Below are 25,660 nucleotides of genomic sequence, written 5' to 3'. Positions count from 1 at the left end.
ATGACACAGTCGGATGTCTTTTCGATTTGACTTCATCTGTCAGAGGTTGTGAATCCACAGGGGCCCGACGGTACATTCTACAAGGAAACCACATCAGTCCATTATGCTGGGTCCAACCCACTGAAACGCCGACTATTCAACCGGCGAGGGAGCCACCGTCTGGCTTTTAAACAAAAATGTCATACCGGCACAATACCTCCACCCCCGCTACCCGTCTTCCAATCCGTCTGTCCTTGGACACTGGCCCGGGTTGCAGCGCCAAGAGCGGAATTCAAAATGTTGTGGTTATGGGCCCTACTCTGTGGCATCACTCAGGGAAACATTATCAGTGTTATTGCCCAGCCACTTCTGGAAATGCGAACATTTGGTTGGATGGGTCATCAGAGGGCGGTGGGTGAAGCGTGACTGTGAAGCGGCGCTGACTGCCCGGAGAGGAAAGTTGGGCGATAAAGTGGCTAACTTCCTGGACAAAGGAGACTGGTGTTTCAACGTCCGCCTTTCAGTGACAATGCTAACATGTGCCGCATCACGGCAGGTAGCAGTTAATGAACAGATCACTGCAAATGTTCCTTACCTGACTATGTCTGTCTAGGCTATACATCTCTATATGGACATTTCCTTTTATACATACAGTACCAGTCAAAAGTTTGGATACACCTACTCATTCAAGGGTTTTTCTTTATTTTTACAATTTTCTACATTGTAAAATAATAGTGAAGACATCAAAACTATGATACAACACATATGGAATTACATAGTAACCAAAAAAGTATAAAACAAATATATTTTACATTTGAGATTCTTTGCCTCGATGACAGCATTGCACACACTTGGCATTCTTTCAACCAGCTTCACTTGGAATAATTTTGCAACAGTCTTGAAGGAGTTCCCACATATGCTGAGCACTTGTTGGCTGCTTTTCCATCACTCTGTGGTCCAACTCCTCCCAAACCATCTCAATTGGGTTGAGGTTGGGTGATTGTGGAGGCCAAGTCATCTGATGCAGCACTCCATCACTCTCCTTCTTGGTCAAACAGCCCTTACTCAGCCTGGAGGTGTGTTGTGTCATTGTCCTGTTGAAAAACAAATGATAGTCCCACTAAGTGCAAACCAGTTGGGATGGCATATCGCTGCAGAATGCTGTGGTAGCCATGCTGGTTAAGTGTGCCTTGAATTCTAATCAAAACACTGACAGTGTCACCAGCAAAGCACCTCCACACTTCATGGTGGGAACCAAACATGCAGAGATCATCCGTTCACCTACTCTGCGTCTCACAAAGACACGGCAGTTGGAACCAAAAATCTCACATTTGGACTCATCAGACCAAAGGACAGATTTCCACCAGTCTAATGTCCATTATTCGTCTATCTTGGCCCAAGCAAGTCTTCTTATTATTGGTGTCCTTTAGTAGTGGTTTCTTTGCAGCAATCTGACCATGAAGGCCTGATTCATGCAGTCTCCTCTGAACAGTTGATGTTGAGATGTGTCTGTTACTTGAACTCGGTGAATTATTTATTTATCCTCTGCAGCAAATGTAACTCTGGGTCTTCCTTTCCAATGGCGATCCTCATGAGAGCCAGATTCTTCATAGCACTTGATGATTTTTGTGACTGCAATTTCCCCCATTGACTGACCTTCATGTCTTAAAGTAATGATGGACTGTCATTTCTCTTTGCTTATTTGAGCTGTTCTTTCCATAATATGGACTTGTCTTTTACCAAATAGGGCTATCTTATCTATACCACCCTTATCTTGTCACAACAACTGATTGGCCCAAACGTATTAATGAAAGAAATGTCACTAATATTTTAACAAAGCACCCTGTTAATTGAAATGCATTCCAGGTGACTACCTCATGAAGCCAGTTGAGAGAATGCCTTGATGACAGCTCTGCACACTTGGCAAAGGGGTGGCTACTTTGTGGAATCTAATAAAATATATTTTGATTTAACACTTGTTTTGGTTACTACATGATTCCATATGTGTTTTTCATAGTTTGTCTTCACTATTATACAATGTAGAAAATAGTCAAAACAAAGAAAAACCCTGGAATGAGTAGGTGTCAACTTTTGACCGGTACTGTATCTACTCATTACTTTATTGATTCCTCAATGTCAGTTCACTGTAGGATTTATAATCTCCTTGGTAGATTTCAGTGCTGATGAGGTTCGAATATATCCAAATGAGTCAACATATTCATTATCACTTATTTATTTTGACCAGTCTTGGTTACATTCAAAGTGACTGATTTCACAAAAGGTATGATTTATTGAAAGGGTGGTACAACCTTAAACATAATTTGTTTGAATTTCCATGATTCTAAATACCGAGGAGTCTAGTCTATCGTAATTCAAACTGTATGTTTTGTTACACTAGCATTGTACCCAAATTACCACGATCCATATCCATCCACAACCATTTGAATTTGCAGCCCACAGATTCTAAATATAACATTTTGGGGAGCGCTTTACCGCTACAAGTGTTTTGTTTGGCCACAGCAGGTTATGTTCCTGCTATCGGTCAGTGAAAGGTTAAGCAAACCAGGTGTGACATGCAAAGCAGGGCCCCCGTAAGGGTAAGGGACAGACAGGTGTGGACAATGTGTTGTATTTTCCCTCTCAGTTGTGTTAGTATGGAACATCACGCAAGAGAAATGTACTAATCGCTATGCCTTGAGGTACACTGCGTTGGCCTGTCAAACCAAATGCAATGGATAGAGGACCTATGCCACCTAGTGGGGAGGGTGTCAATAGATGAAGTTTTGGAATGGGCCTCTGGGGTGCTATTGGGCCAAAAGGGGTCACTCCAAATGGACAGAAATATTGTCTGTCCCGTATTTAGCTTATTGGACAGACGAGGCACACCTCCCCGTACCCATGAGAAAAAGCATACAGGTTTCATGAGAAATTGATTCATATTATATAATTTAGGTATAACATTCAAACCTATGTATACAATTAGCAAATACACTTCCATAGTTCATCTTTCAAATGAAAAGGGACAAACTCACATTTCTGGCATGAAGGCTGAAGAGCTGTTGAATACGTTTTTTTTTGGTGCAGTACGCCCTCTGTAGAATATTAAGTGAAAGGGCAGACTTATCCTACAACCCATCACTATCCTCTTCCTCAAATCATTGTCCCTTTGTCACAAAAAGACATTGAAAAACATATTTGTTTGATTGCAGAAATAGATTTATTTTCAAACAGATATTGTTTCACACGTCCAACTATGTCATCTCCACAAGTGATTTTTAGTGCATATAAAACCACTGGACAGTACAAGACACATCCTCTTGGAAGGTATTCCAAAGCCTTTGTTCAGTCCTAAGGCAATCTGGACTAAGGCACTACCCACCTTCAATGTACAATACACACCCCTTGGTAGCTTTAGTCCATGTAAGTTACATTCCTTCAAAGGTGTTTCAAAACAGGGAATGCCCAGATATGTTAAATGCAAAACTAACCAGATCAACAGTTAAATGTACAAAATGGGTTTTTGTGTATTATTATAATAAATTTACAAAGCCAATCTGATAAAACTGTAGAAAATAAGGCATCTGCTTAAGGCTGGTGTAATGTGGATAATGCTCATTAGGGCACGCAATGGAATACTGTACATACAATTATTTTATTTTTTTATCAATCAAAAACAGAAATGTGTTTCTTTTAAGAACAGGTAGTGGTAGTCCCTCCCTGTTAGTCAGTTTTTCTTCTGCTTGGCACCTAATGAACACGACTAGGCGCTCTGCTCCGTGGGCTCTGTCTGTGGGACTCTGCAGGGGGAGGATCACCTCCTCACAGCTTAGCCTTAGCCTGGAAGAAGCTCACGATGGCCTGCATGCACTCGTCTGAGAGCCAGCGCTCCACCAGGCGCTCCACCTCCTGGTCGTTGACAGTGTGGAGACGTTCCTTCTCTGTCCCACGGATCAGCTGCTTGGAAAGTGTTAGGGACTAGACAGCCAGGAAACAGCAATAGATAGAATAAAAAAGTGGATAAAAAAAAAACTGTACTGTCCACAAAATGTGGAAATGTGTCTTTGGTTTCATTATACTTACATATGACTGACATAAAATAATAAACATGCTGTGCCCTGAACTCCCGCAATTTGGATGTAAGATCAATTGATGTCTACAGCCCTTTATGGTATTTTCATGCATAGCAGTTTTTTCAATTAGAAATAAAAAGCACATTATGCATCTCGTCCACCTTTTTCGGGAACCATAAGTAGGTTGGTATTTGGTCCCATATCCCTTGCATGCAATAAAGGCATCAAGCCTGTGACTTTATAAACTGTGGATGCATTTAAAATGTGTATTGGTTATGCCTCGCCCAATACTAAGTGAATGGTACTGCCCAAACGACCGCAACGTCACAGCGGAATCAACGGCTGGATATCTGAGCTGAAATCTATTAAAAGCCTTCACGACATGACAAACAATTATAGGCTTGTCTTTCTACTGTTCTGAAGTAGAACAATCTGTGTTTTAACCATATTACAACTATAATTTTGCTTCCTATTTGTCTCTAACTCCCTACCAATTGTGCACATATTGTAGCATTGCCATCGGACGACACAAAATTAATTACGCTTTCCTGTAACATTTTCCCTGCTTATTTTTGTGGTGATGTAATATTGTGGCCTAGATATACTGCCATATGCTATAATACTGACACTTAACATTTTGGAATATTCATTCAAATTACAGCAAACTGTGCTGTAATCAAATCAGACCTTGTTGAACATGTCAATGAAATTGTGAATGAAATTCAATGTCCAGAATGTGGCTCCGGTCACTTAAAATAGGAAAAAGGAGTCCGTCCACGGAAGCGCAGCCACGGCCAATAATACATCACTTCCTTTTGGAACGTTCCAGGAATGATGTAAAATACAACCAGCTTTCATCAATATTGATTCGTTCAGGAATGTTTCTGAATACACAACTTTTATACAAAACACACAAACATTTCAAACGTTGTCTGATGTCCAATGTTTGCTGGGGCTTTGACTCACATTCCTGGGAAGCTTGGCATAGGCCTTCAGTCTGGTGGCCACCTCGGTTTGGAAGCTGCTGTCGGGAAAGACCTCGGTAACCAGGCCCTGGGCACACGCCTGGGTGGCTGTCAGTTTCTTGTTGAACAGCAGCATCTCACTGGCCTAGTCACAGAGCATGGCAACGTTGTCCATTAGTGTAATTTCATTCAATTCAAACTGCAAGTCAAATACATACTAAAAGAACAAAAGTAAAATAAATACCTGGGAAAACCTCTCTATGAAATACATCAGTTGCAGCAAAGGAACAAGGGGGAGTATCCATACCTTTGCATTGCCCATCATTTTGGGGAAGGTGTAAGAGGAGCAGCCCTCTGGGCTCTGTCCCAGCTGGCTGAAGGGGGTGTGGAATGTAGCCTGTCAGGAGGGGAGGGCACAAGTTAGGCAGGAAAAGCCCCAACAGCTTACGGCAGAGTATAGTGAAAAATGAAAGTGGAGAATGGCAATGTGGACGTAGTGGTAGGGGTGGTGCACTGGTGGTCACAACACTGTTTTGCTTATTTGACCTCGATTGAGGTATGCATGTAAAACAGTGGTCTCCAATTAAGATCCTGGAGAGCTTTTCATCCAGCCCAGTATCAACACACGTTTCAGAAAATCAATTAATCATAGTGAAGATGTCGGGGCTGGTGGACAGGATCAAAAGCCTGGACACCCAGTTTCTCTCCAGGACCGGAGTTTGATACCCCTAATATAAACCAATGCTAATCTTGTATTATCAACTAACAGACATGTATAGAGGGACGATATAAATGTGTTCTAAGCCAACACTGAGTGGAAATGACAAAGCACCTTACCCTTTCCGTGGCGTAGACCACCTCGAACAGGCCCAGTAGAGTGACGGACACGCCCACAGCCGGACCGTTGATCACTGCAATCAAGGGCTTGGGGAAGTCGATGAATGCTTTGACAAACTCCCTACACAACCCCCCCCCACACACACAGGTGTTATGAAAATGGTTCCCTCAAAGTGAACCTCTTGCCTGCTCTTTTTGGGTAAGTCCTTAACCTCAGCAACTCGCCGGCATCTTTTGCCATCTGCTGCATCCCGCCCTCAGGGATTTTGGTGAAGTTTGTCAGGTCGTTGCCACTGCAGTAGAAGTCTCCACTACCTTGAGGGGGTCAACAAGAATGGCCACATTTAACAATTAAGAAGACAGGAGCACTGCAATAAAAAATGGATTTGCAAGTCACTGCATCACTGTAAAGCCTTAAAGGGTCAATTCAAAGGATAAAGGGGGCACTCCGCCACCGTTTTGGTAAAAATTCAAAGGGATGGGGCTGGTGGAATATAAGTACTCTTAAATGAATAGACAGAGCTATGAATGCAAAGGCTGTCCATCCACGATAGCAATGTCCAACATTTAATCATGTTTTAAGGCTATAGAGTGTTTGTTTGTGGGTTCTGGTGGGGTTAGACAGTTGAACTAAGCTCATGAGGCATTTATAAAGTGTATTTTTCCAAGACTCAATGGCTATATATCATTCATTTAAAAGTAAAAAAAAATGGATGTAGCAATCACAGACTGCCCCTTTAATGATCTAAAGCAGGGGTGGGGTGTCAAACTAATTCCATGGAGAGCCTCTGCTGTTTTTTTTTGTTTTTCCTTTCAGTTAAGACCGAGACAACCAGATGAGGAGAGTTACTTACTAATCAGTGACCTTAATTCAAGAATCAAGTACAAGGGAGGAGAGAACCCCCAGACACTTGGCCCTCCGTGGAATGAGATTGACACCTGTGGACTAAAGGAAGAAAAGCCCACACACAGTATGTTGCAACCACATGCTTTTTTGTGCACCATAATAAATTGTGTGTAATATACTGTGTTCTGGCTTTTCTTTAGTCCTAGTGTTAATTTTTGGCCCAGCAGTGCATAAAGTGACTTCGGAAAGTATTCAGACCCCTTGAATTTTTCCACATTTTGTTAGGTTACAGCCTTATTCAAAAATTTATTAAATTGTTATTTTTCCTCATCAATCTACACACAGTACCACAAAGGGTTATTGTGTGTAGGGGCTACCGAGTGGAGCAGCGGTCTAAGGCACTGAGTCTCAGTGCTAGAGGCGTCACTACAGACCCCGGTTCCATTCCAGGCTGTAACACAACCGGAAGTGATTGGGAGTCCCATAGGGCGTCGCAAAATTGGCCCAGAGTCGTCCAGGTTAGGCTTTGGCAGGGTAGGCTGTAATTGTAAATAAGAATTTCTTCTTAACTGACTTGAATAGTTAAATAAAGGTTAAATAAAATAAAGACAAAGCAAAAACAGGTTCTTAGACATTTTTGGTAATTTATTTAAAAAAATGTAAACTGAAATATCACATTTACATAAGTATTCAGACCCTTTACTCAGTACTTTGGTGAAGCACCTTTGGCCGCGATTACAGCCTTGAGTCTTCTTGGGTATGACGATACAAGCATGGCACACCTGTATTTGGGGAGTTTCTCCCATTCTTCTCTGCAGATCCTCTCAAGCTCTGTGAGGTTGGATGGGGAGCGTTGCAGACCAGCTATTTTCAGGTCACTCCAGAGATGTTTGATCGGGTTCAAGTCTGGGCTCTGGCTGGGCCACTAAAGGACATTCAGAGACTTGTCTCAAAACCACTCCTTGGTTGTCTTGGCTGTGTGCTTAGGGTTGTTGTGTCTCGTTGAAAGGTGAATCTTCGTCCTAGTCTGAAGTCCTGAACGCTCGGGAGCAGGTTTTCATTAAAGATCTCTGTACTTTGCTCTGTTCATCTTTGCCTCGATCCTGCCTAGCCTCCCAGTCCCTGCCGCTGAAAAACATCCCCACAGCATGATGCTGCCACCACTATGCTTCACCGTAGGGATGGTGACAGGTTTCCTCCAGACGTGGCGCTTGGCATTCAGGCCAGAGTTCAACCTTGGTTTCATCAGACCATAGAATCTTGTTTCTCATAGTCTGAGAGTCTTTAGGTGCCTTTTGGCTAAGTCCAAGAGGGCTGTCATGTGCCTTTCACTGAGGAGTGGCTTCAGTCTGGCAGTGATCATTGGGTTCTTGGTCACCTCCCTAACCAAGGCCCTTCTCTCCCGATTGCTCAGTTTGGCCGGGTAGCCAGCTCTAGAAAGAGTCTTGGTGGTTCTAAACTTCCTCCATTTAAGAATAATGGAGGCCAATGTGTTCTTGGGGACCTTCAATGCTGCAGATATTTTTTGATACCCTTCCCCAGATAAGCGCCTCGACACAATCCTGTCTCTGAGCTCTACGGACAATTGCTTTGACCACATGGCTTGGTTTGACAGGTGTGTGCCTTTCCAAATCATGTCCAATCAGTTAAATTACCACAGGTGGACTCCAATCAAGTTGTAGGAAAATCTCAAGGATGATCAATGGAAACAAGATGCACCTGAGCTCAATTTCGAGTCTCATAGCAAAGGGTCTGAATACTTAAGTAAATAAGGTATTTCTGTTTTTAATTTGGAATACATTTGCAAACATTTCTAAAACCTGTCTTTGCCTTGTTATTATGGGGTATTGTGTATAGATTGAGTATTTTTTAAATACATTTTAGAATAAGGCTGTAATGTAACAAAATGTGGAAAAAGTCAAGGGGTCTGAATACTTTCCGAATTCACTGTATGTGACTCGTTTCAGGAAACTAGGCGTTTGTCGCGCGTCACTACTTCACAGGAGCGCCACATAAACGTAAACTTTTTTGGCAGAAATGCCTACTGGAACATGTGAACTTTCATGTGCCTTAATAACAAACTTGTATGTCATCTGTAAATATGAATACAATTGTTAAATTTCAAGCCTAGTTTGTTTAGCCACGAAAAAGTCAGCAACCTTCCCGCTAGATAATGAGTGGGCTGGACATGCCGAGAGACGAGGTCAGATTGGTCCGCCATGTAGCACGCTTCTGTCTATAATATGAGCTGGTCAGTATGTTTAGGTAATTCTTTGTAATGCTGCTTTTTTGAAAGATATCACGTTGTAGAACTGCATAAATGTTGCTCTCCACTTTCTGGAGGACCGAGTTCTGAAATCAGTGGAATTAGAGAATGACAGAGAAAAATCTGGCATTAATTGCAAATATGCAGACGGAGTCGAAAAGAGAACACACAGAAGGCTGTTGTATAAAACACCTGTCTTCGGATTACATCTTCAAACTAATGGCATCCGTGACAGAGAGGGAGAAGTGTCCATCCATGTCTATGGATAAAATAGTCTAGCTAGCTACATTTTCAGATATTACACGTTACTAATTTTGTCAGAAAGTTGTTTTCATTTCAAAAAACAGTTTACTGTTAGCTAGCTAACGTTAGCTGGCTAGCTAGCTAGCTAACATTATGTGTATGATCTGTGTAGTAATTGAACCTGGTTGGTTTGCTACCTGCAGATTCATGCAGGGAAGTAATGTTATGAGTTGGGATTATGGTTCATTGTTTAGCTAGCTAGCGACATGTCTAAACAAGACTCCATTATGCAAGTAACTATTTCAATAGAATGTTTATGATGTCACTGTGAAAACTGTCAATAGACGTAGCTGGTAATTCACTCTGGCTATCTACTCTTATTTCAGAGCACTCTCGTCTGAGTGTACCAGAGCGCAGCATAACCGATCAATTTACGAATGTTCAACACCCATTTGATTATGGCCGGTGTCAGTAAACGTCGGCAAAAAAGCTTCATTAAATTGTTGCCAGCAGCAGTTACAGTCACCAACACTCTGGATAACATGAAAACAGCCTAACCAGCTCTGCTAGGGCAAGTAAAATGGTCAGAGTGAGGGGTTATCTCATTTATGTCTGGAAGTAGCTAGCAAGCTAGCTAACTTTAGTCAGTTAGCTTAGGTGCTTGACTGCTGTTACGTCAGAACGATCGGATCAACCCTACTTTTCGGCCAGATCGTCCAGTGTACGCTATGAATGCTGCGAGAACGAAACGCTTTGAATTTACGAACAGACAATCTGATAACGCTCTGAGTTCCAAGCACACTCTAGATTAAATTTACGAAAACACCCATAGTATAAGTCAGCATTTAGTCTTGAAATCTTTAGTGGTTTAGTACATAGCCTCACATGTGAATCTTTAAAGAGATGGGTGGAGCTAAAGCTTAAAAGGGTGTGAACGATGCTGAATGGGTGTAGACAAAGAAGAGCTCTCCAGTCGGTACTATTCAAGGGCCATTTTCTCAAAAGTGAGGTTACAAGTTTATCAACTTTCAAAGCAGAATTACTTTCCCATTGTTCCTCAACTGTAGTGTATGATATACAATTTTCTAGCTCTGAGGCTCTACTTTCATCCAATGTAAAAATATATATATACATTCAAATTTTGCTACACAAGACCAAATCGAGCCGGTCGGTCACATATTCATATCACCAATACTCTCTTTAATGGATTCACGATTTCAAAAGGGATGAATAGGTTGGTTGGCTCTACCTGTGATTACAGTAATGACAGAGTCATCTTTGCCAGATTCCTCCAGAGCCTTGATGATCTCGTTGTACATCTGGATAGAAGGAGGAAAACAATAGAATTGAAGAACTGGATGATTACTGGATATTTGGGATGTGCATAGGCAGTTGGTAATTTCACTATTACAGTGCCCTGCAAAAGTATTCATCCCCCTTCGCGTTTTTCCTATTTTCTTGCATTACAACCTGTAATTTAAATTGATTTTTATTTGGATTTCATGTAACGGACATACACAAAATAGTCCAAATTGGTGAAATGAAATGAAAAAATATATATCATATATATATATATATATATATATATATATATACACACACCTGTTCTGAAAGGCCACAGAGTCTGCAACACCACTAAGCAAGGCGCACCACCATGAAGACCAAGGAGCTCTCCAAACAGGTCAGGGACAAAGTTATGGAGAAGTACAGATCAGGGTTGGGTTATAAAAAAATATCTGAAACCTTGAACATCCCACAGGGCACCATTAAATCCATTATTTAAAAATGGAAAGAACATGGCACCACAACAAACCTTCCAAGAGAGGGCCGCCCACCAAAACTCACAGACCAAGCAAGGAGGGCATTAATCAGAGGCAACAAAGAGACCAAAGACAACCCTGAAGGAGCTGCAAAGCTCCACAGCGGAGATTGGAATATGTGTCCACTTTAAGCCATACACTCCACAGAGTGGCCAGAAAAAAAGCCATTGCTTAAAGACAAAAATAAGCAAACACGTTCGGTGTTCGCCAAAAGGCATGTGGGAGACTCCCCAAACATATGGAAGGTACTCTGGTCAGATGAGACTAAAATTGAGCTTTTTGGCCATCAAAGGAAAATGCTATGTCTGGCGCAAACCTAACTCCTCTTATAACCCTGAAGAACAACACCCTAGTGGCAGCATCATGCTGTGGGGATGTTTTTCCATCGTCAGGGACTGGGAAACTGGTCAGAATTGAAGGAATGATGGATGGCGCTAAATACAGGGAAATTCTTGAGGGAAACCCGTTTCACTCTTCCCGAGATTTGAGTCTGGTTACGGAGGTTCACCTTTCAGCAGGACAATGACCCTAAGCATACTGCTAAAGCAACCCTCGAATGGTTTAAGGGGAACACCCATTCAGCTGAACCCATTCAACTTGAAGGAGCTGGAGCAGTTTTGCCTTGAAGAATGGGCAAAAATCCCAGCGGCTAGATGTGCCAAGCTTCTAGAGACATACCCCAAGAGACTTGCAGCTGTAATGCTGCAAAAGGTGCCTCTACAAAGTATTGACTGGTGGGGTGGGGGGATGAATAGTTATGCACGCTCAAGTTTTCAGTTTGTCCTATTTCTTGTTTGTTTCACAATAAAAAATATTTTGCATCTTCAAAGTGGTAGGCATGTTATGTAAATCAAATGATACAAACCCCCCCAAAAAATCTATTTGAATTCCAGGTTGTAAGGCAACAAAATTGGAAAAATGCCAAGGGGGGTGAATACTTTCGTAAGCCACTGTACAAGGCATGCCACAAAATGCCACTGGGGAATCTGCGGCAAACCTTTGGCAACAATATTTATTGCCACTAGTGGCAAACAGTTTACCAGGAGCCGTTTATGGTAGACACGAGTTCCAAGACCAGTAACAGCTGATGACCAGTCAGTGGGAGAAGAGAACTGTTGGAAAATGGAAACTAAGCTATCTAGCTACTTACCAAAGTTGTCCGGTGAGTGACTTAAACTTCCTAATATACTTTCAAATTATGTGAGCTAATTGATGCCTAGTTAGCAATGTTATGCTTTATGGGACAGTCAGTACCACTGACTGGCTAGCGCTTAGCTAGCTATCATATTTTTGCACAATTAATGTGATAGCTAGCTAGCTAACTAATGATTTGCCTAAACCTTTTTAGGTGAATATATTGCTGTCTTTTAATAACAATATGCATTTCAATATGCTAGTGTCACTGTTCAATAAAATGTTAGCTAGCACAACAGCTAAGGTAGCAACAATATTAGCTGATTTGACAAAGCAAAAGTTCACTTTCGTAGATGGATACCCTTCCCTTAACCGTGGTGTTGGAAGAGGATGCATCAAAACCCTTTGTGACTGAATCGTCTTCAAACTTGATACGGTAAGCAAATACATGTATTATCATAAATGTAGCCTACCGGTATAAATTCCTTCTTTGTAACAATTAGATCTTTCATTGCTTTAAACTAGTAGCTAGCTCATCTTGTTCATGTGTTGTTCCTTCTCTCTTTCTTTCTAGATGTAATCAAGACAGATTGACTGAAAGCTTCAAACTAAGGAAAGATAAATGTGTGCACCAGGTCAAGGTTCCTTACATGGCTTTGAGATGTAAGTTAACAATAATTCATTTTAGAACAATATACACCTGAGTCAGGAAAAATAAACAACTAGTAGACAACTGGCTCTTAAATTATGGAGATCCCGGTCTATATTGAAGATCATATTTAGTTGATTATTTGAATCTATTTTGTTTAGGCTTGGCTGGAGACAGACACTACATACAAAAGTTTTCTATGAACAGTTGGCCACACATTTAAAGGTAGATTTAGTAGGCCTAAGTCCCAGTTTATGTTAGCTACATTGTTTGTTTATATAGCATTTATACAAGGCAGGGACATTTTATTGCTGAAAAATATATACACTACATTACCAAAAGTATGTGGACACTAGGGCTGTTACAGTGACCGTATTACCTCAACACTGGCAGTCCCGAGTCATGATGGCAGTCAAATTCCACATGACCGTTTAGTCAAAGTAATTAGGCTTCTCCAAGATCTAATGCTGCTGATCATCAGTAGCCTACCAAACAAGTGCTTGTCAAATTGTGAATGAAAGACTGATGAAGTGTGTACAAACCTGCACAAGAAAACAAAGCAGAGCTCATGCCTTTAAACGCAACTTTTTTCAAATCATCATCAGTCTTAGAATGTAAAAAAAATCTAAACATATATCCCAACATTTCTATCACAACTAAAGTTACATAAATAACTCTAAATTAAGCATATACAGTTGAAGTAGGAAGTTTACATAAAGCTTAACCAAATACATTTAAACTCACTTTCACAATTCCTGGCATTTAATCCTAGTAAAAATGTCCTGTCTTAGGTCAGTTAGGATCACCACTTTATTTTAAGAATGTGAAATGTCAGAATATTAGAGGGAATGATCTATTTCAGTGGGTCAGAAGTTTACATACACTCAATTAGTATTTGGTAGCATTGCCTTTAAATTGTTTAACTTGGGTCAAATGTTTTGGGTAGCCTTCCACAAGCTTCCCACAATAAATTGGGTGAATTTTGGCCCATTACTCCTGACAGAGCTGGTGTAACTGTGTCAGGTTTGTAGGCCTCCTTGCTCGCACACGCTTTTTCAGTTCTGCCCACAAATTTTCTATGGTATTGAAGTCAGGGCTTTGTGATGGCCACTCCAATACCTTGACTTTGTTGTCCTTAAGCCATGTTGCCACAACTTTGGAAGTATGCTTGGGGTCATTGTCCATTTGGAAGACCCATTTGCAACCAAACTTTAACTTCCTGACTGATGTTTTGAGATGTTGCTTCAATACATCCACATAAATGTCATTATGAGGAAGGAAAATTATGTTGTGAAGTGCACCAGTCCCTCCTGCAGCAAGCACCCCCACAACATGATGCTGCCAACCCCGTGCTTCACGGTTGGGATGGTGTTCTTCGGCTTGCAAGCCTCCCCCTTTTTCCTCCAAACATAACAATGGTCATTATGGCCAAACAGTTCTATTTTTGTTTCATCAGACCAGAGGACATTTCTCCAAAAAGTATGATCTTTGTCCCCATGTGCAGTTGCAAACCGTAGTCTGGCTTTTTTTAATGGTGATTTTGGAGCAGTGGCTTCTTCCTTGCTATGTCAATATAGGACTCGTTTTACTGTGGATATAGATACATCTTCAGAAGGTCCTTTGCGGTTGTCCTGGGATTGATTTGCACTTTTCGCACCAAAGCACGTTCATCTCTAGGAGACAGAGCGCGTCTCCTTCCTGAGTGGTATGACGGCTGCGTGGTCCCAAGGTGTTTATACTTGCGTACTATTGTTTGTACAGATGAACGTGGTACCTTCAGGCATTTGGAAATTGCTCCCAAGGATGAACCAGACTTGTGGAGGTCTACAATTTATTTTCTGAGGTCTTGGCTGATTCTTTTGATTTTCCCATGATGTCAGGCAAAGAGGCACTGAGTTTGAAGGTAGGCATTGAAATACATCCACAAGTACACCTCCGATAGACTCAAATGATTTCAATTAGGCTATCAGAAGCTTCTAAAGCCATGACACCATTTTCTGGAATTTTCCAAGCTGTTTAAATGCACAGTCAATTTAGCGTATTCTGACCCACTGGAATTGTGATACAGTGAATTATAAGTGAAATAATCTGTCTGTAAACAATTGTTAGAAAAATTACTTGTCATGCACAAAGTAGATGTCCTAACTGACTTGCCAAAACTATAGCTTGTTAACAAGAAATGTGTGGAGTGGTTAAAAAACGAGTTAATGACTCCAACCTAAGTCAAATCAAATCAAATTTTATTTGTCACATACACATGGTTAGCAGATGTTAATGCGAGTGTAGCGAAATGCTTGTGCTTCTAGTTCCGACAATGCAGTAATAACCAACGAGTAATCTAACCTAACAATTCCACAATTACTACCTTGTACACACAAGTGTAAAGGGATAAAGAATATGTACATAAAGATATATGAATGAGTGATGGTACAGAACGGCATAGGCAAGATGCAGTAGATGGTATATAGTACAGTATATACATATGAGATGAGTAATGTAGGGTATGTAAACATTATATTAAGTGGCATTGTTTAAAGTGGCTAGTGATACATTTTTACATACATTTCCATCAATTCCCATTATTAAAGTGGCTGGAGTTGAGTCAGTATGTTGGCAGCGGCCACTAAATGTTAGTGGTGGCTGTTTAACGGTCTGATGGCCTTGAGATAGAAGCTGTTTTTCAGTCTCTCGGTCCCTGCTTTGATGCACCTGTACTGACCTCGCCTTCTGGATGATAGCGGGGTGAACAGGCAGTGGCTCGGGTGGTTGTTGTCCTTTATGATCTTTATGGCCTTCCTGTGACATCGGGTGGTGTAGGTGTCCTGGAGGGCAGGTAGTTTGCCCCCGGTGATGCGTTGTGCAGACCTCACTACCCTCTGGAGAGCCTTACGGTTGTGGGCGGTGCAGTTGCCGTACCAGGCGGTGATACAGCCCGACAGGATGCTCTCAATTGTGCACCCGTAGACGTTTGTGAGTGCTTTTGGTGACAAGCCGAATTTCTTCAGCCTCCTGAGATTTTTCACAACGCTGTCTGTGTGGGTGGACCATTTGAGTTTGTCTGTGATGTGTACACCGAGGAACTTAAAACTTACTACCCTCTCCACTACTGTCCCGTCGATGTGGATAAGGGGGTGCTCCCTCTGCTGTTTCCTGAAGTCCACAATCATCTCCTTTGTTTTGTTGACGTTGAGTGTGAGGTTATTTTCCTGACACCACACTCCGAGGGCCCTCACCTCCTCCCTGTAGGCCGTCTCGTCGTTGTTGGTAATCAAGCCTACCACTGTAGTGTCGTCCGCAAACTTGATGATTGAGTTGGAGGCGTGCATGGCCACGCAGTCGTGGGTGAACAGGGAGTACAGGAGAGGGCTCAGAACGCACCCTTGTGGGGCCCCAGTGTTGAGGATCAGCGGGGTGGAGATGTTGTTACCTACCCTCACCACCTGGGGGCGGCCCGTCAGGAAGTCCAGTACCCAGTTGCACAGGGTGGGGTCGAGACCCAGGGTCTCGAGCTTGATGACGAGTTTGGAGGGTACTATGGTGTTAAATGCTGAGCTGTAGTCGATGAACAGCATTCTCACATAGGTATTCCTCTTGTCCAGATGGGTTAGGGCAGTGTGCAGTGTGGTTGCGATTGCGTCGTCTGTGGACCTATTGGGTCGGTAAGCAAATTGGAGTGGTTCTAGGGTGTCAGGTAGAGTGGAGGTGATATGGTCCTTGACTAATCTCTCAAAGCACTTCATGATGACGGAAGTGAGTGCTACGGGGCGGTAGTCGTTTAGCTCAGTTACCTTAGCTTTCTTGGGAACAGGAACAATGGTGGCCCTCTTGAAGCATGTGGGAACAGCAGACTGGGATAAGGATTGATTGAATATGTCCGTAAACACACCAGCCAGCTGGTCTGCGCATGCTCTGAGGACGCGGCTGGGAATGCCGTCTGGGCCTGCAGCCTTGCAGCCTGCAGCCTGCAGCCTAACACGTTTAAATGTTTTACTCACCTCGGCTGCAGTGAAGGAGAGCCCGCAGGTTTTGGTAGCGGGCCGTGTCAGTGGCACTGTATTGTCCTCAAAGCGAGCAAAAAAGTTATTAAGCCTGTCTGGGAGCAAAACATCCTGGTCCGCGACGGGGCTGGTAATCTTTTTGTAATCCGTGATTGACTGTAGACCCTGCCACATACCTCTTGTGTCTGAGCTGTTGAATTGCGACTCTACTTTGTCTCTATACTGGCACTTAGCTTGTTTGATTGCCTTGCGGAGGGAATAGCTACACTGTTTGTATTCGGTCATGTTTCCGGTCACCTTGCCCTGGTTAAAAGCAGTGGTTCGCGCTTAAAGCAGTGGTTTTAGTGGCTTTACATACACATAAGTGTATGTAAACTTCCGACTTCAACTGTAGGAGTACCTGTTTCTGCGTACTCCATCAAATCCTTTGGAGAACATATTTTCTATTTTATTCAGCCATGTTCAATTTTATTCTTCATACTATAAAATAATAACATGGAATTCTAAGCAAATCTTGTCTGCTAAATGAACTAGTGTAACCCACAGCCAGATCAGGACCAAACATAAGGACAACGCAGGATATGCTATTCTTTTCTTCTGAAATATATGAAGAAAATGTAGTCTCATGTTTATTTAGATCTGTTTAAAATAAATAATGTATTTATTGTGATGATTTAGGCTATATTACATGGATTTATTATACTTTTTTAAAATTGTGGATGTTCCAAAGGTCTGAGTCAGCGGCCAGGAGATGCTAAATGTGTTTATTAATTTACGATCAATTACCGTGAAACCGGCAGTCATTTGCTTGACAATCACCAGCTGACAAAATTTCATGATCACCACAGCCCTAGTGGACACCTGCTCGTCCAACATCTCATTCCAAAATCATGGGCATTATTATGGAGTTGGTCCCACCTTGGCTGCTATAACAGCCTTCACTCTACTGGGAAGGCTTTCCACTAGATGTTGGAACGTTGCTGCGGGGACATGCTTCCATTCGGCCACAAGAGCATTAGTGAGGTCGGGCCCTGATGTTGGGTGATTAGGCCTATTATCAGCAAACAGATTGTTCGCCACAAGCGTCTCAAAATGATTTGCCAGAAGTTCAAAAGTCGCTGCTAGATGTTTGCCAGAAGCCTGTTTTTTTCCCCAGTAAGGGTGATGTTGGGAGGAGGGAATAGACAATGACACTAATGCCTAATAACTTAATTAATGTACCTCCACAGTGATGGCGTTCTTCTTCTGTGGCCTATTGAACCGGATAGTGGTGACGTTGTCCTCTGTGGAGACCAGCAGCGTGTCAAAGGTGGCAGCGCTCCCAGTGGGCTGTGCGGCTACCACAGGTCCCTCAGCAGCCAGGAGAGAGTCAATCAGGTCCACATACTGTTGTCTGGCATCTTCCTGAGAGGGAGGAATAGAGAGTTATACAATGTATCAATGTATACCTGTCAATGTCATTGTGTGAAGAAAATGGCACTTTACCACATTAAGGACATTGGAGTTTGTTTTTTTATGGGCACTGAAAATTGTGAAATTCAATAAGAATGGATGCTTCTAATTTGTTTTACATTTTATTAACTCCAATCATTTTCAGCTGTGTTTGACCTTTCTCACAAGTCGTGTATTTTTGTCTGTTGTTTTTAACCAACTTGGGAGGAATAGCCTTGATAGACAAATGGGTATATTGCTCCTGAGCTTTTGTATAATTTCAGCTAGTAGTTTTGAAAGTAGTGCTCACGAGCCAAAACGGATCCCCGAAAAATGTAAAGTTGTGTACTACATCATCCATTTCGTATGATATGTTACGTCCTGCAAAAAAACAAACATGTTTTGCAATCTGTATACAGTATGTTACAAATTCCAATTCGTACAATAAGTTATGAATTAAGTGCTTAAGATCCCGGATTGCATCTTCAATAAAATGTGTATGACAGTGCTGTTATGTATATGCAATAACGGACTGCAGATTACCTGAGATACAGAGCCCAAAGACTTCCAGGCATCCCATTTGGCCTTGCCGACATAGTCAAGCATCCCTGGCTTGGGGGTGTTACAGGGTCCCTGAGTAGCCTAATAAGACAACAAAGAGAGAAGAGAAGATACTAAAATGAGAGGATCGGTGTCTCCAATAGACTTTAAGGGCTTACTTTCTTCATCCTGTCTCCTTCATGCACTCTGATAGGTTAACAATCTGGGTCATTGTCATTAAGTCTCAAATGGAAGAAAACAGACTGAAACAGGGAGGGACTACTTTGACTTGTCCAATAAGAAACTTCCCTGGATAGCTTTACAATTGTTACAACAGATGTTATTCATCTACTGTACAATAGAAACTTGTATTTTTGCTGACACAGCATCCATCGTGCAAACACCCAATCACATACATACACACAACAGCCTAATGGCAGAACTACATCTAGCTAGCACATAGGGGGCGATAAAACAACAGAGCCCCATTCATTTTCAATGAAGGGAACCTAAGTGGGCGGGGGACCGTTGGGCGACGTGAGCATGGGTGATGGAGCGTGAACAGGGCCGGACCAAAGTTGGGGAAAGCTGAAATGTAGTCACATACTCCACGACATCGCGTTGCTATTGACCAATCAAAGCTTACTATAGTTTCCAGCCCCTAATGGATTGGCTGTTGATACCTAGCACTAGCTAGCCTCCGACATGAGGGCGAAGTTAGCATGGCTATCCCTATAGTGAATCACTGAGGTAAGAGCCATACAGGGTCAGTTAAGTCAGCCGAGTTGATGCCAGCAACTCTCAAGATTTTTCCTGTCAGCCCTGGGATTCAAAATCGTCAACCGTTCAGATACTGGCCCGCTCCTATAACCCCAAAGCTTCCTGCCATCCACCCAATAAAACTGGTGACAGCAAGATGCTACTCAATACAACTGTGACACAGCAAAACTAAACAAGGAGCCCACTCCCTCTATCGCTCATGCTCTTGATGTTCGGAGACATGACAGCCAAGTAGCTAAGAACAAAGACCTCTCACCTGTTTGAAAAGAGCATAGATTTTCAGCTTGGCCTCATTGCCAGGGTCTTTCTTCAGCGTGCCCATCTGACTCTTGGCACAGTTGAATTGCTCCACCGTCGCCCCCATCATAGAACCAGTTGTGGACAGCCCTGAAGAGATCATTGCAGGACAAATGAGTGACATAGCTAACTGGTACTGTTTCCTAAACAATTATGAACTGCCACAAAGGCTAAATAATATGATACATAAGCCTAAATGTTCCAATAAAATGCAAAATCACAAATTAACTTGGCTGAGGGCACTAAGATCGCTCCTAACACCTACAGTGGCCTTTTTAAATTATCGCATTGGAAATGGGGAGGATTGGGACAGGATGACACATAATGTACTGTGAGAGTTGCAGTACTGTTTGTGATACAACCACGTTGTGACAGAATTCGAAGGGCCATCAATAATTAGTTGCTTGACCATTCTTCTGATTTTCATTCATTGGTAGTTAGACACACCCTCTTTGGTCTGATTATACAAGGCTCATAAATCCGGATTTGGGGAAAAGGTCATAGTTATTGAAAGTTTAGCTATTTTGGCTAGCAAGCTATAACCACAGAATATTTGCTTTAACTAGAAGTAGTAACTAGCTAGCTACCAAGCAGATCATCATGCAAGCGTTTGTGGTGGTAGCTGATACGTTGGAATGTAAGGTCATGTATGTACGGTAGATCTCCTACAGAACAGCTCAGCGATTATTAGCAAGCATGGTTGAGTAAACATCTTTTCAAGCAAAGCAGACACCACTTGCTCGTGAGTCGTGCAGAAATTAACCAGTAACGTTATCTGTGCAGAACATGACATCTTTGAGACAACCTTAGCTAAATACAGGCACCGATAGAGGCTCTCGTGCCAACCAGCTAAAACTACATGGTGAAAATAAACCCATGTAGTTTTAAAACCATGACCATTCGTTAACATTAATAATTGAGCTATGCTAAACTAGCAAGCTTTTGCTCCCTTCATACTGAACAGCTAAAGTCAAATATACTCAGTTTGACTACAGCTCCGTGCAACATGTCCACGTCAAGTTAGCAGTAAATCCACCTTGCAAGTGAGTGTGATGTTTTTAGCTAATTTTACCTGAAAAGTCGCCACGGTGAAAATATGCGTAAAGCTACAGACTTGACAGTGGGGTAATTTCAGTCCAAAGTACAGTAGCAAGACAATTCGAATAAATTAAATCGCTGTTTACAATCAAGAACCCTCCCCCTCACCTTCGTTGCTTTCACCATTGGCTAATGCCCTGTTTACATCATGACGTGACGTGTTCATTACGCCTTACGTCATTTTCATGCAATCTCGTACCTCTACTGGACGGAGAGCATAAAGCAATAATAGGGGTGCCTTCTCAATTGTACACTCCTCGTGTCATGTTTCCTCTTTGCTCGTCTCCTTCTCACAACCCATTAAAGGAGAAGGTCAGAGGGGCGGGACCTCTGGCTTTCTCATCCAATGGGTTTTGACTGAGACGAGGAGAGAGGACACGAGGACTAAAAAAATAGAAAAGCCCACAGTTTCACAACACAAGATTTATTTTGGGAGATTGTAAAATTGGACCTTTTCATTCAGACGGGAGAAAAATATTGGGCGCATTTCAGCTGGTCACTTTTGTCAAGCGGTTGACCATCGTTGGTCACAGCCTTTCAAATTGTGATGCATTATCTGGTTCTAAAAATGATCATACTTGCAACCATGTGGAAGGCATGAAGAACATTACAAAAATCATGTGATCAAAGGTCATGGAGTTTTTGATGAAACTGCAGTTGCTTCTCACCAACTGCACCATGCAGCCATCACCTGTCATCCTTAAGTTGTTTCTCTAACCTAGGTTGTAGATACTGTAGCTAGCCACCACCACCTAATAATTATCGTAAAAAAAAAAAAAAAACATCATTTCCATCACAATAAACTAAAGCGGGAGGAAACAGTCATAAAGTGGCTTAAACTCCATATAATTGATGTCCGCGGAAATCTAATTAGATTTAAATCAAATTTTTGCAATACCGATGTCGGCCTTCTACAGCTGCGGTGGAAGGTAGCAGAGCTACAGGGGTGTTTGTCAGAACAGTCCCGAGACACGAAAATGTCTGTAGAGTCAAACGGTTTGGCCTACTAACTACACTGAACAAAAATATAAACGCAACATGCAACAATTTCAAAGATTTTACTGAGTTACAGTTCATTTAAATAAATTAGGCCCTAATCTATGGATTTCACATGGCTGGGCAGGGGCAAGCCACGGGTGAGCCTGGAAGGACATAGGCCCACCCACTGGGGAGCCAGGCCCAGCCATTAATGAGAATGGCTGGGCCTGTCTCCCCAGTGGGCTTTATTACAGACAGAAATACTCCTCAGTTTCTTCAGCTGTCCGGGTGGCTGGTCTCAGACGATCCCACAGGTGAAGAAGCCAGATATGGAGGTCCTGGGCTGGTGTGGTTACACGTGGTTGTGGTTGTGTGACCAATTGGACATACTGCCAAATTCTCTAAAACATTGGAGGCGGGTTATGGTAGATAAATTAACATTACATTCTCTGGCAACAGCTCTGGTGGACATTCCTGCAGTCACCATGCCAATTGCACACTTCCTCAAAACTTGAGACATCTGTGGCATTGTGTTGTGTGGCAGAACTTCATCTTTTAGAGTGGCCTTGTATTGTCCCCAGCATAAGGTGCCCCTGTGTAATGATCATGCTGTTTAATCAGCTTCTTGATATGCCACACCTTGCAAGTGGATGGATTATCTTGGCAAAGGAGAAATGCTCACTGACAGGGATGGGAACAAATTTGCACACACAATTTGATAGACCTTTTTGTGCGTATTTAACATTTCTGGGATTTTTTACAACACAGGAGGTTGGTGGTACCTTAATTGGGGAGAACGGCCTTGTGCTAATGACTGGAGCGGAATTATGGAATGGTATAAATTACATCAAACACATGATTTCCATAGGTTTGATGCCATTCCATTTGAGCGGTTCCAGACATTATTATGAGCCATTCTCCCCTCAGCAGCCTCCTGTGCTTTACATGTTGCATTTATATTTTTGTTCAGTATAATATGAGCCCTCTATAGAAAGATGACTCTCACAAACACATACATGTCAGTTGTTTTGCCCACAAGACGTGTCTGAAGGTAGACCGGTACAAGTAAAATAAAAAAATGGAAGTACAGTATATATGGAAGTAGTTTAGTGACAAAATAGGGGTTAAATATTGGTAAAACAATATATCAAAATATATGTATACAGTTGAAGTCAGAAGTTTACATACACTTAGGTTGGAGTCATTAAAACTCGTTTTTCAACCACTCCACAAATTTCTTGTGAAAAAACTATAGTTTTGGCAAGTCGGTTAGGACATCTACTTTGTGCATGACACAAGTAATTTTTCCAGCAGTTGTTTACAGACAGATTATTTCACGTATAATTCACTGTATCACAATTCCAGTTGGTCAGAAGTTTACATACACTGAGTTGACTGTGCCTTTAAACAGCTTGGAAAATTCCAGAAAATAGTGTCATGGCTTTAGAAGCTTCTGATAGGCTAATTGACATAATTTGAGTCAATTGGAGCTGTACCTGTGGATGTATTTCAAGGCCTACCTTCAAACTCAGTGCCTCTTTGCTTGACATCATGGGAAAATCAAAAGAAATCAGCCAAGACCTCAGGAAAATAATTGTAGACCTCCACAAGTCTGGTCCATCCTTTGGGAGCAATTTCCAAACGCCTGAAGGTACCACATTCATCTGTACAAACAATAGTACGCAAGTATAAACACTATGAGACCATGCAGCCGCCATACCTCTCAGGAAGGAGACGCTTTCTGTCTCCTAGGGATGAACGTACTTTGGTGCGAAAAGTGCGAATCAATCCCAGAACAACAGCAAAGGACCTTGTGAAGATGCTGGGGGAAACAGGTACAAAAGTATCTATATCTACAGTAACACAAATCTATAACCTGAAAGGCCGCTCAGCAAGGAAGAAGCTACTGCTCCAAAACCGTCATAAAAAGACCCAGACTACGGTTTGCAACTGCACATGGTGGCAAAGATTGTACTTTTTGGAGATATGTCCTCTGGTCTGATGAAACAAAAATAGAACTGTTTAGCCATAATGACCATCATTATGTTTGGAGGAAAAAGGGGGAGCCTTGCAAGCTGAAGAACACCATCCCAACCGGGAAGCACGGGGTGGCAGCATTATGTTGTGGGGGTGCTTTGCTGCAGGAGGGACTGGTGCACTTCACAAAATAGATGGCATCACGAGTAAGGGAAATTTTGTGGATATATTGAAGCAACATCTCAAGACATCAGTCAGGAAGTTCAATCTAAGTCGCAAATGAGTATTCCAAATGGAAAATGACCCCAAGCATACTTCCAAAGTTGTGGCAAAATGGCTTAAGGACAACAAAGTCAAGGTATTGGAGTGGCCATCACAAAGCCCTGACCTCAATCCTATAGAAAAGTTGTGGGCAGAACTGAAAAAGTGTGTGCGAGCAAGGAGGCCTTCAAACCTGACTCAGTTATACCAGCTCTGTCAGGAGGAATGGGCCAAAATTCACCCAACTTATTGTGGGAAGCTTGTGGAAGGTTAACCGAAATGTTTGACCCAAGTTAAACAATTTAAAGACAATGCTACCATATACTAATTGAGTGTATGTAAACTTATGACCCACTGGGAATGTGATGAACGAAATAAAAGCTGAAATAAATCATTCCCTCTACTATTATTCTGACATTTCACATTCTTAAAATAAAGTGGTGATCCTAACTGAACTAATACAGCGAATTTTCACTAGATTAAATGTCAGGAATTGTGAAAACCGTAGTTTAAATATATTTGGCTATGGTGTATGTAAACTTCCGACTTCAACTGTATGTATATACTGTATATATATGTATATATTGGTGGGGCTAAACTGTTGGGAATCAAAACAGGTGGGGCTCTGCCCACCTGCCCTGAAAAACAGGTCGCCACTGGCTTAGCTCCTAATCCTTGCTGATGAAAAGCATACCCATAACATGATGCAGTACCACCATGTGTTGAATTTGCCCAAAACATAAAGCTTTGTGTTCAGGACAAAAAGTTAATTTATTTTCATTTTTTTTTTGCAGTTTTACTTTAATGCCTTATTGCAAAGAGGAGCATGTTTTGGGGGAAAAAATTCTGTATAGGCTTCCTTCTGTTCACTCTGTCATTTAGGTTAGTATTGTGGAGTAACTACAATGTTGTTGATCCATCCTCAGTTTTCTTCTATCACAGCCATTAAAACTCTGTAACTGTTTTAAAGTCACCATTGACCTCATGGTGAAACCCCTGTGCGGTTTTCTTCCTCTCCGGCAACTGAGTTAGGAAGGACGCCTGTATCTTTGTCATGACTGAAACTATTAATATGCCATCCAAATTGTAATTAATACCTTCACCATGCTCAAAGGGATATTCAATGTTGTTGTTTTTACCCATCTACCAACAGGTGTCCTTCTTTGCGAGGCATTGGAAAACGCCCCTGGTCTTTGTGGTTATATCTGTGTTTGAAATCCACTGCTTGACTAAGGGACCTTACAAAAAGAATTACCTTAATTGTATGTGTTGGGTGCAGAGATTAGGTAGTCATTCAAAAATCATGTTAAACACTATTATTGCACACTCTGAATCCATGCAACTTATTATGTGACTTGTTATGCAAATTTTGACTCCTGAACTTATTTTGGCTTGCCATAACAAAGAGGTTGAATACTTATTGACTCAAGACATTTCAGCTTTCCATTTTTTATTCATTTGTGAAAATTTGTTAAAACCCAATTTCACTT

The 25,660-nt window shown here is 41.9% G+C and overlaps 1 protein-coding gene across 1 annotated transcript; it reads right to left on the bottom strand.

Annotated features, from left to right (window-relative positions):
* Positions 1-3,182: 3,182 nt before the first annotated feature.
* Positions 3,183-21,027, bottom strand: LOC120027771 (enoyl-CoA delta isomerase 2-like). The gene is made up of 10 exons (XM_038972792.1): positions 20,929-21,027; positions 19,816-19,946; positions 18,783-18,881; positions 18,030-18,212; positions 10,457-10,526; positions 6,064-6,166; positions 5,852-5,972; positions 5,322-5,411; positions 5,016-5,159; positions 3,183-3,954 (listed from the first exon to the last, which is right to left on the bottom strand). Exons 2-10 carry the CDS (start codon positions 19,924-19,926, stop codon positions 3,799-3,801), a joined length of 1,077 nt encoding a protein of 358 aa, XP_038828720.1. The 5' UTR covers positions 19,927-19,946; positions 20,929-21,027; the 3' UTR covers positions 3,183-3,798.
* Positions 21,028-25,660: the final 4,633 nt, after the last annotated feature.

The sequence above is a fragment of the Salvelinus namaycush genome, chromosome 33, assembly GCF_016432855.1.
Source record: "Salvelinus namaycush isolate Seneca chromosome 33, SaNama_1.0, whole genome shotgun sequence".
Taxonomy (NCBI): Eukaryota; Metazoa; Chordata; class Actinopteri; order Salmoniformes; family Salmonidae; genus Salvelinus; species Salvelinus namaycush.
The sequence above is the reverse complement of the archived record's forward strand: the minus strand, read 5'-3'. Positions and strand labels throughout refer to the sequence as shown.

Excerpts from the sequence above, each read along its gene's own strand:
- LOC120027771 (XM_038972792.1), bottom strand. The coding sequence starts at position 19,926 with ATGATGGGGGCGACGGTGGAGCAATTCAACTGTGCCAAGAGTCAGATG. Across the intron at positions 18,213-18,782 it reads CTTTGGGCTCTGTATCTCAG|GAAGATGCCAGACAACAGTA; the intron begins GTAATCTGCAGT and ends CCTCCCTCTCAG. Across the intron at positions 5,412-5,851 it reads TGGTCTACGCCACGGAAAGG|GCTACATTCCACACCCCCTT; the intron begins GTAAGGTGCTTT and ends CCCTCCTGACAG.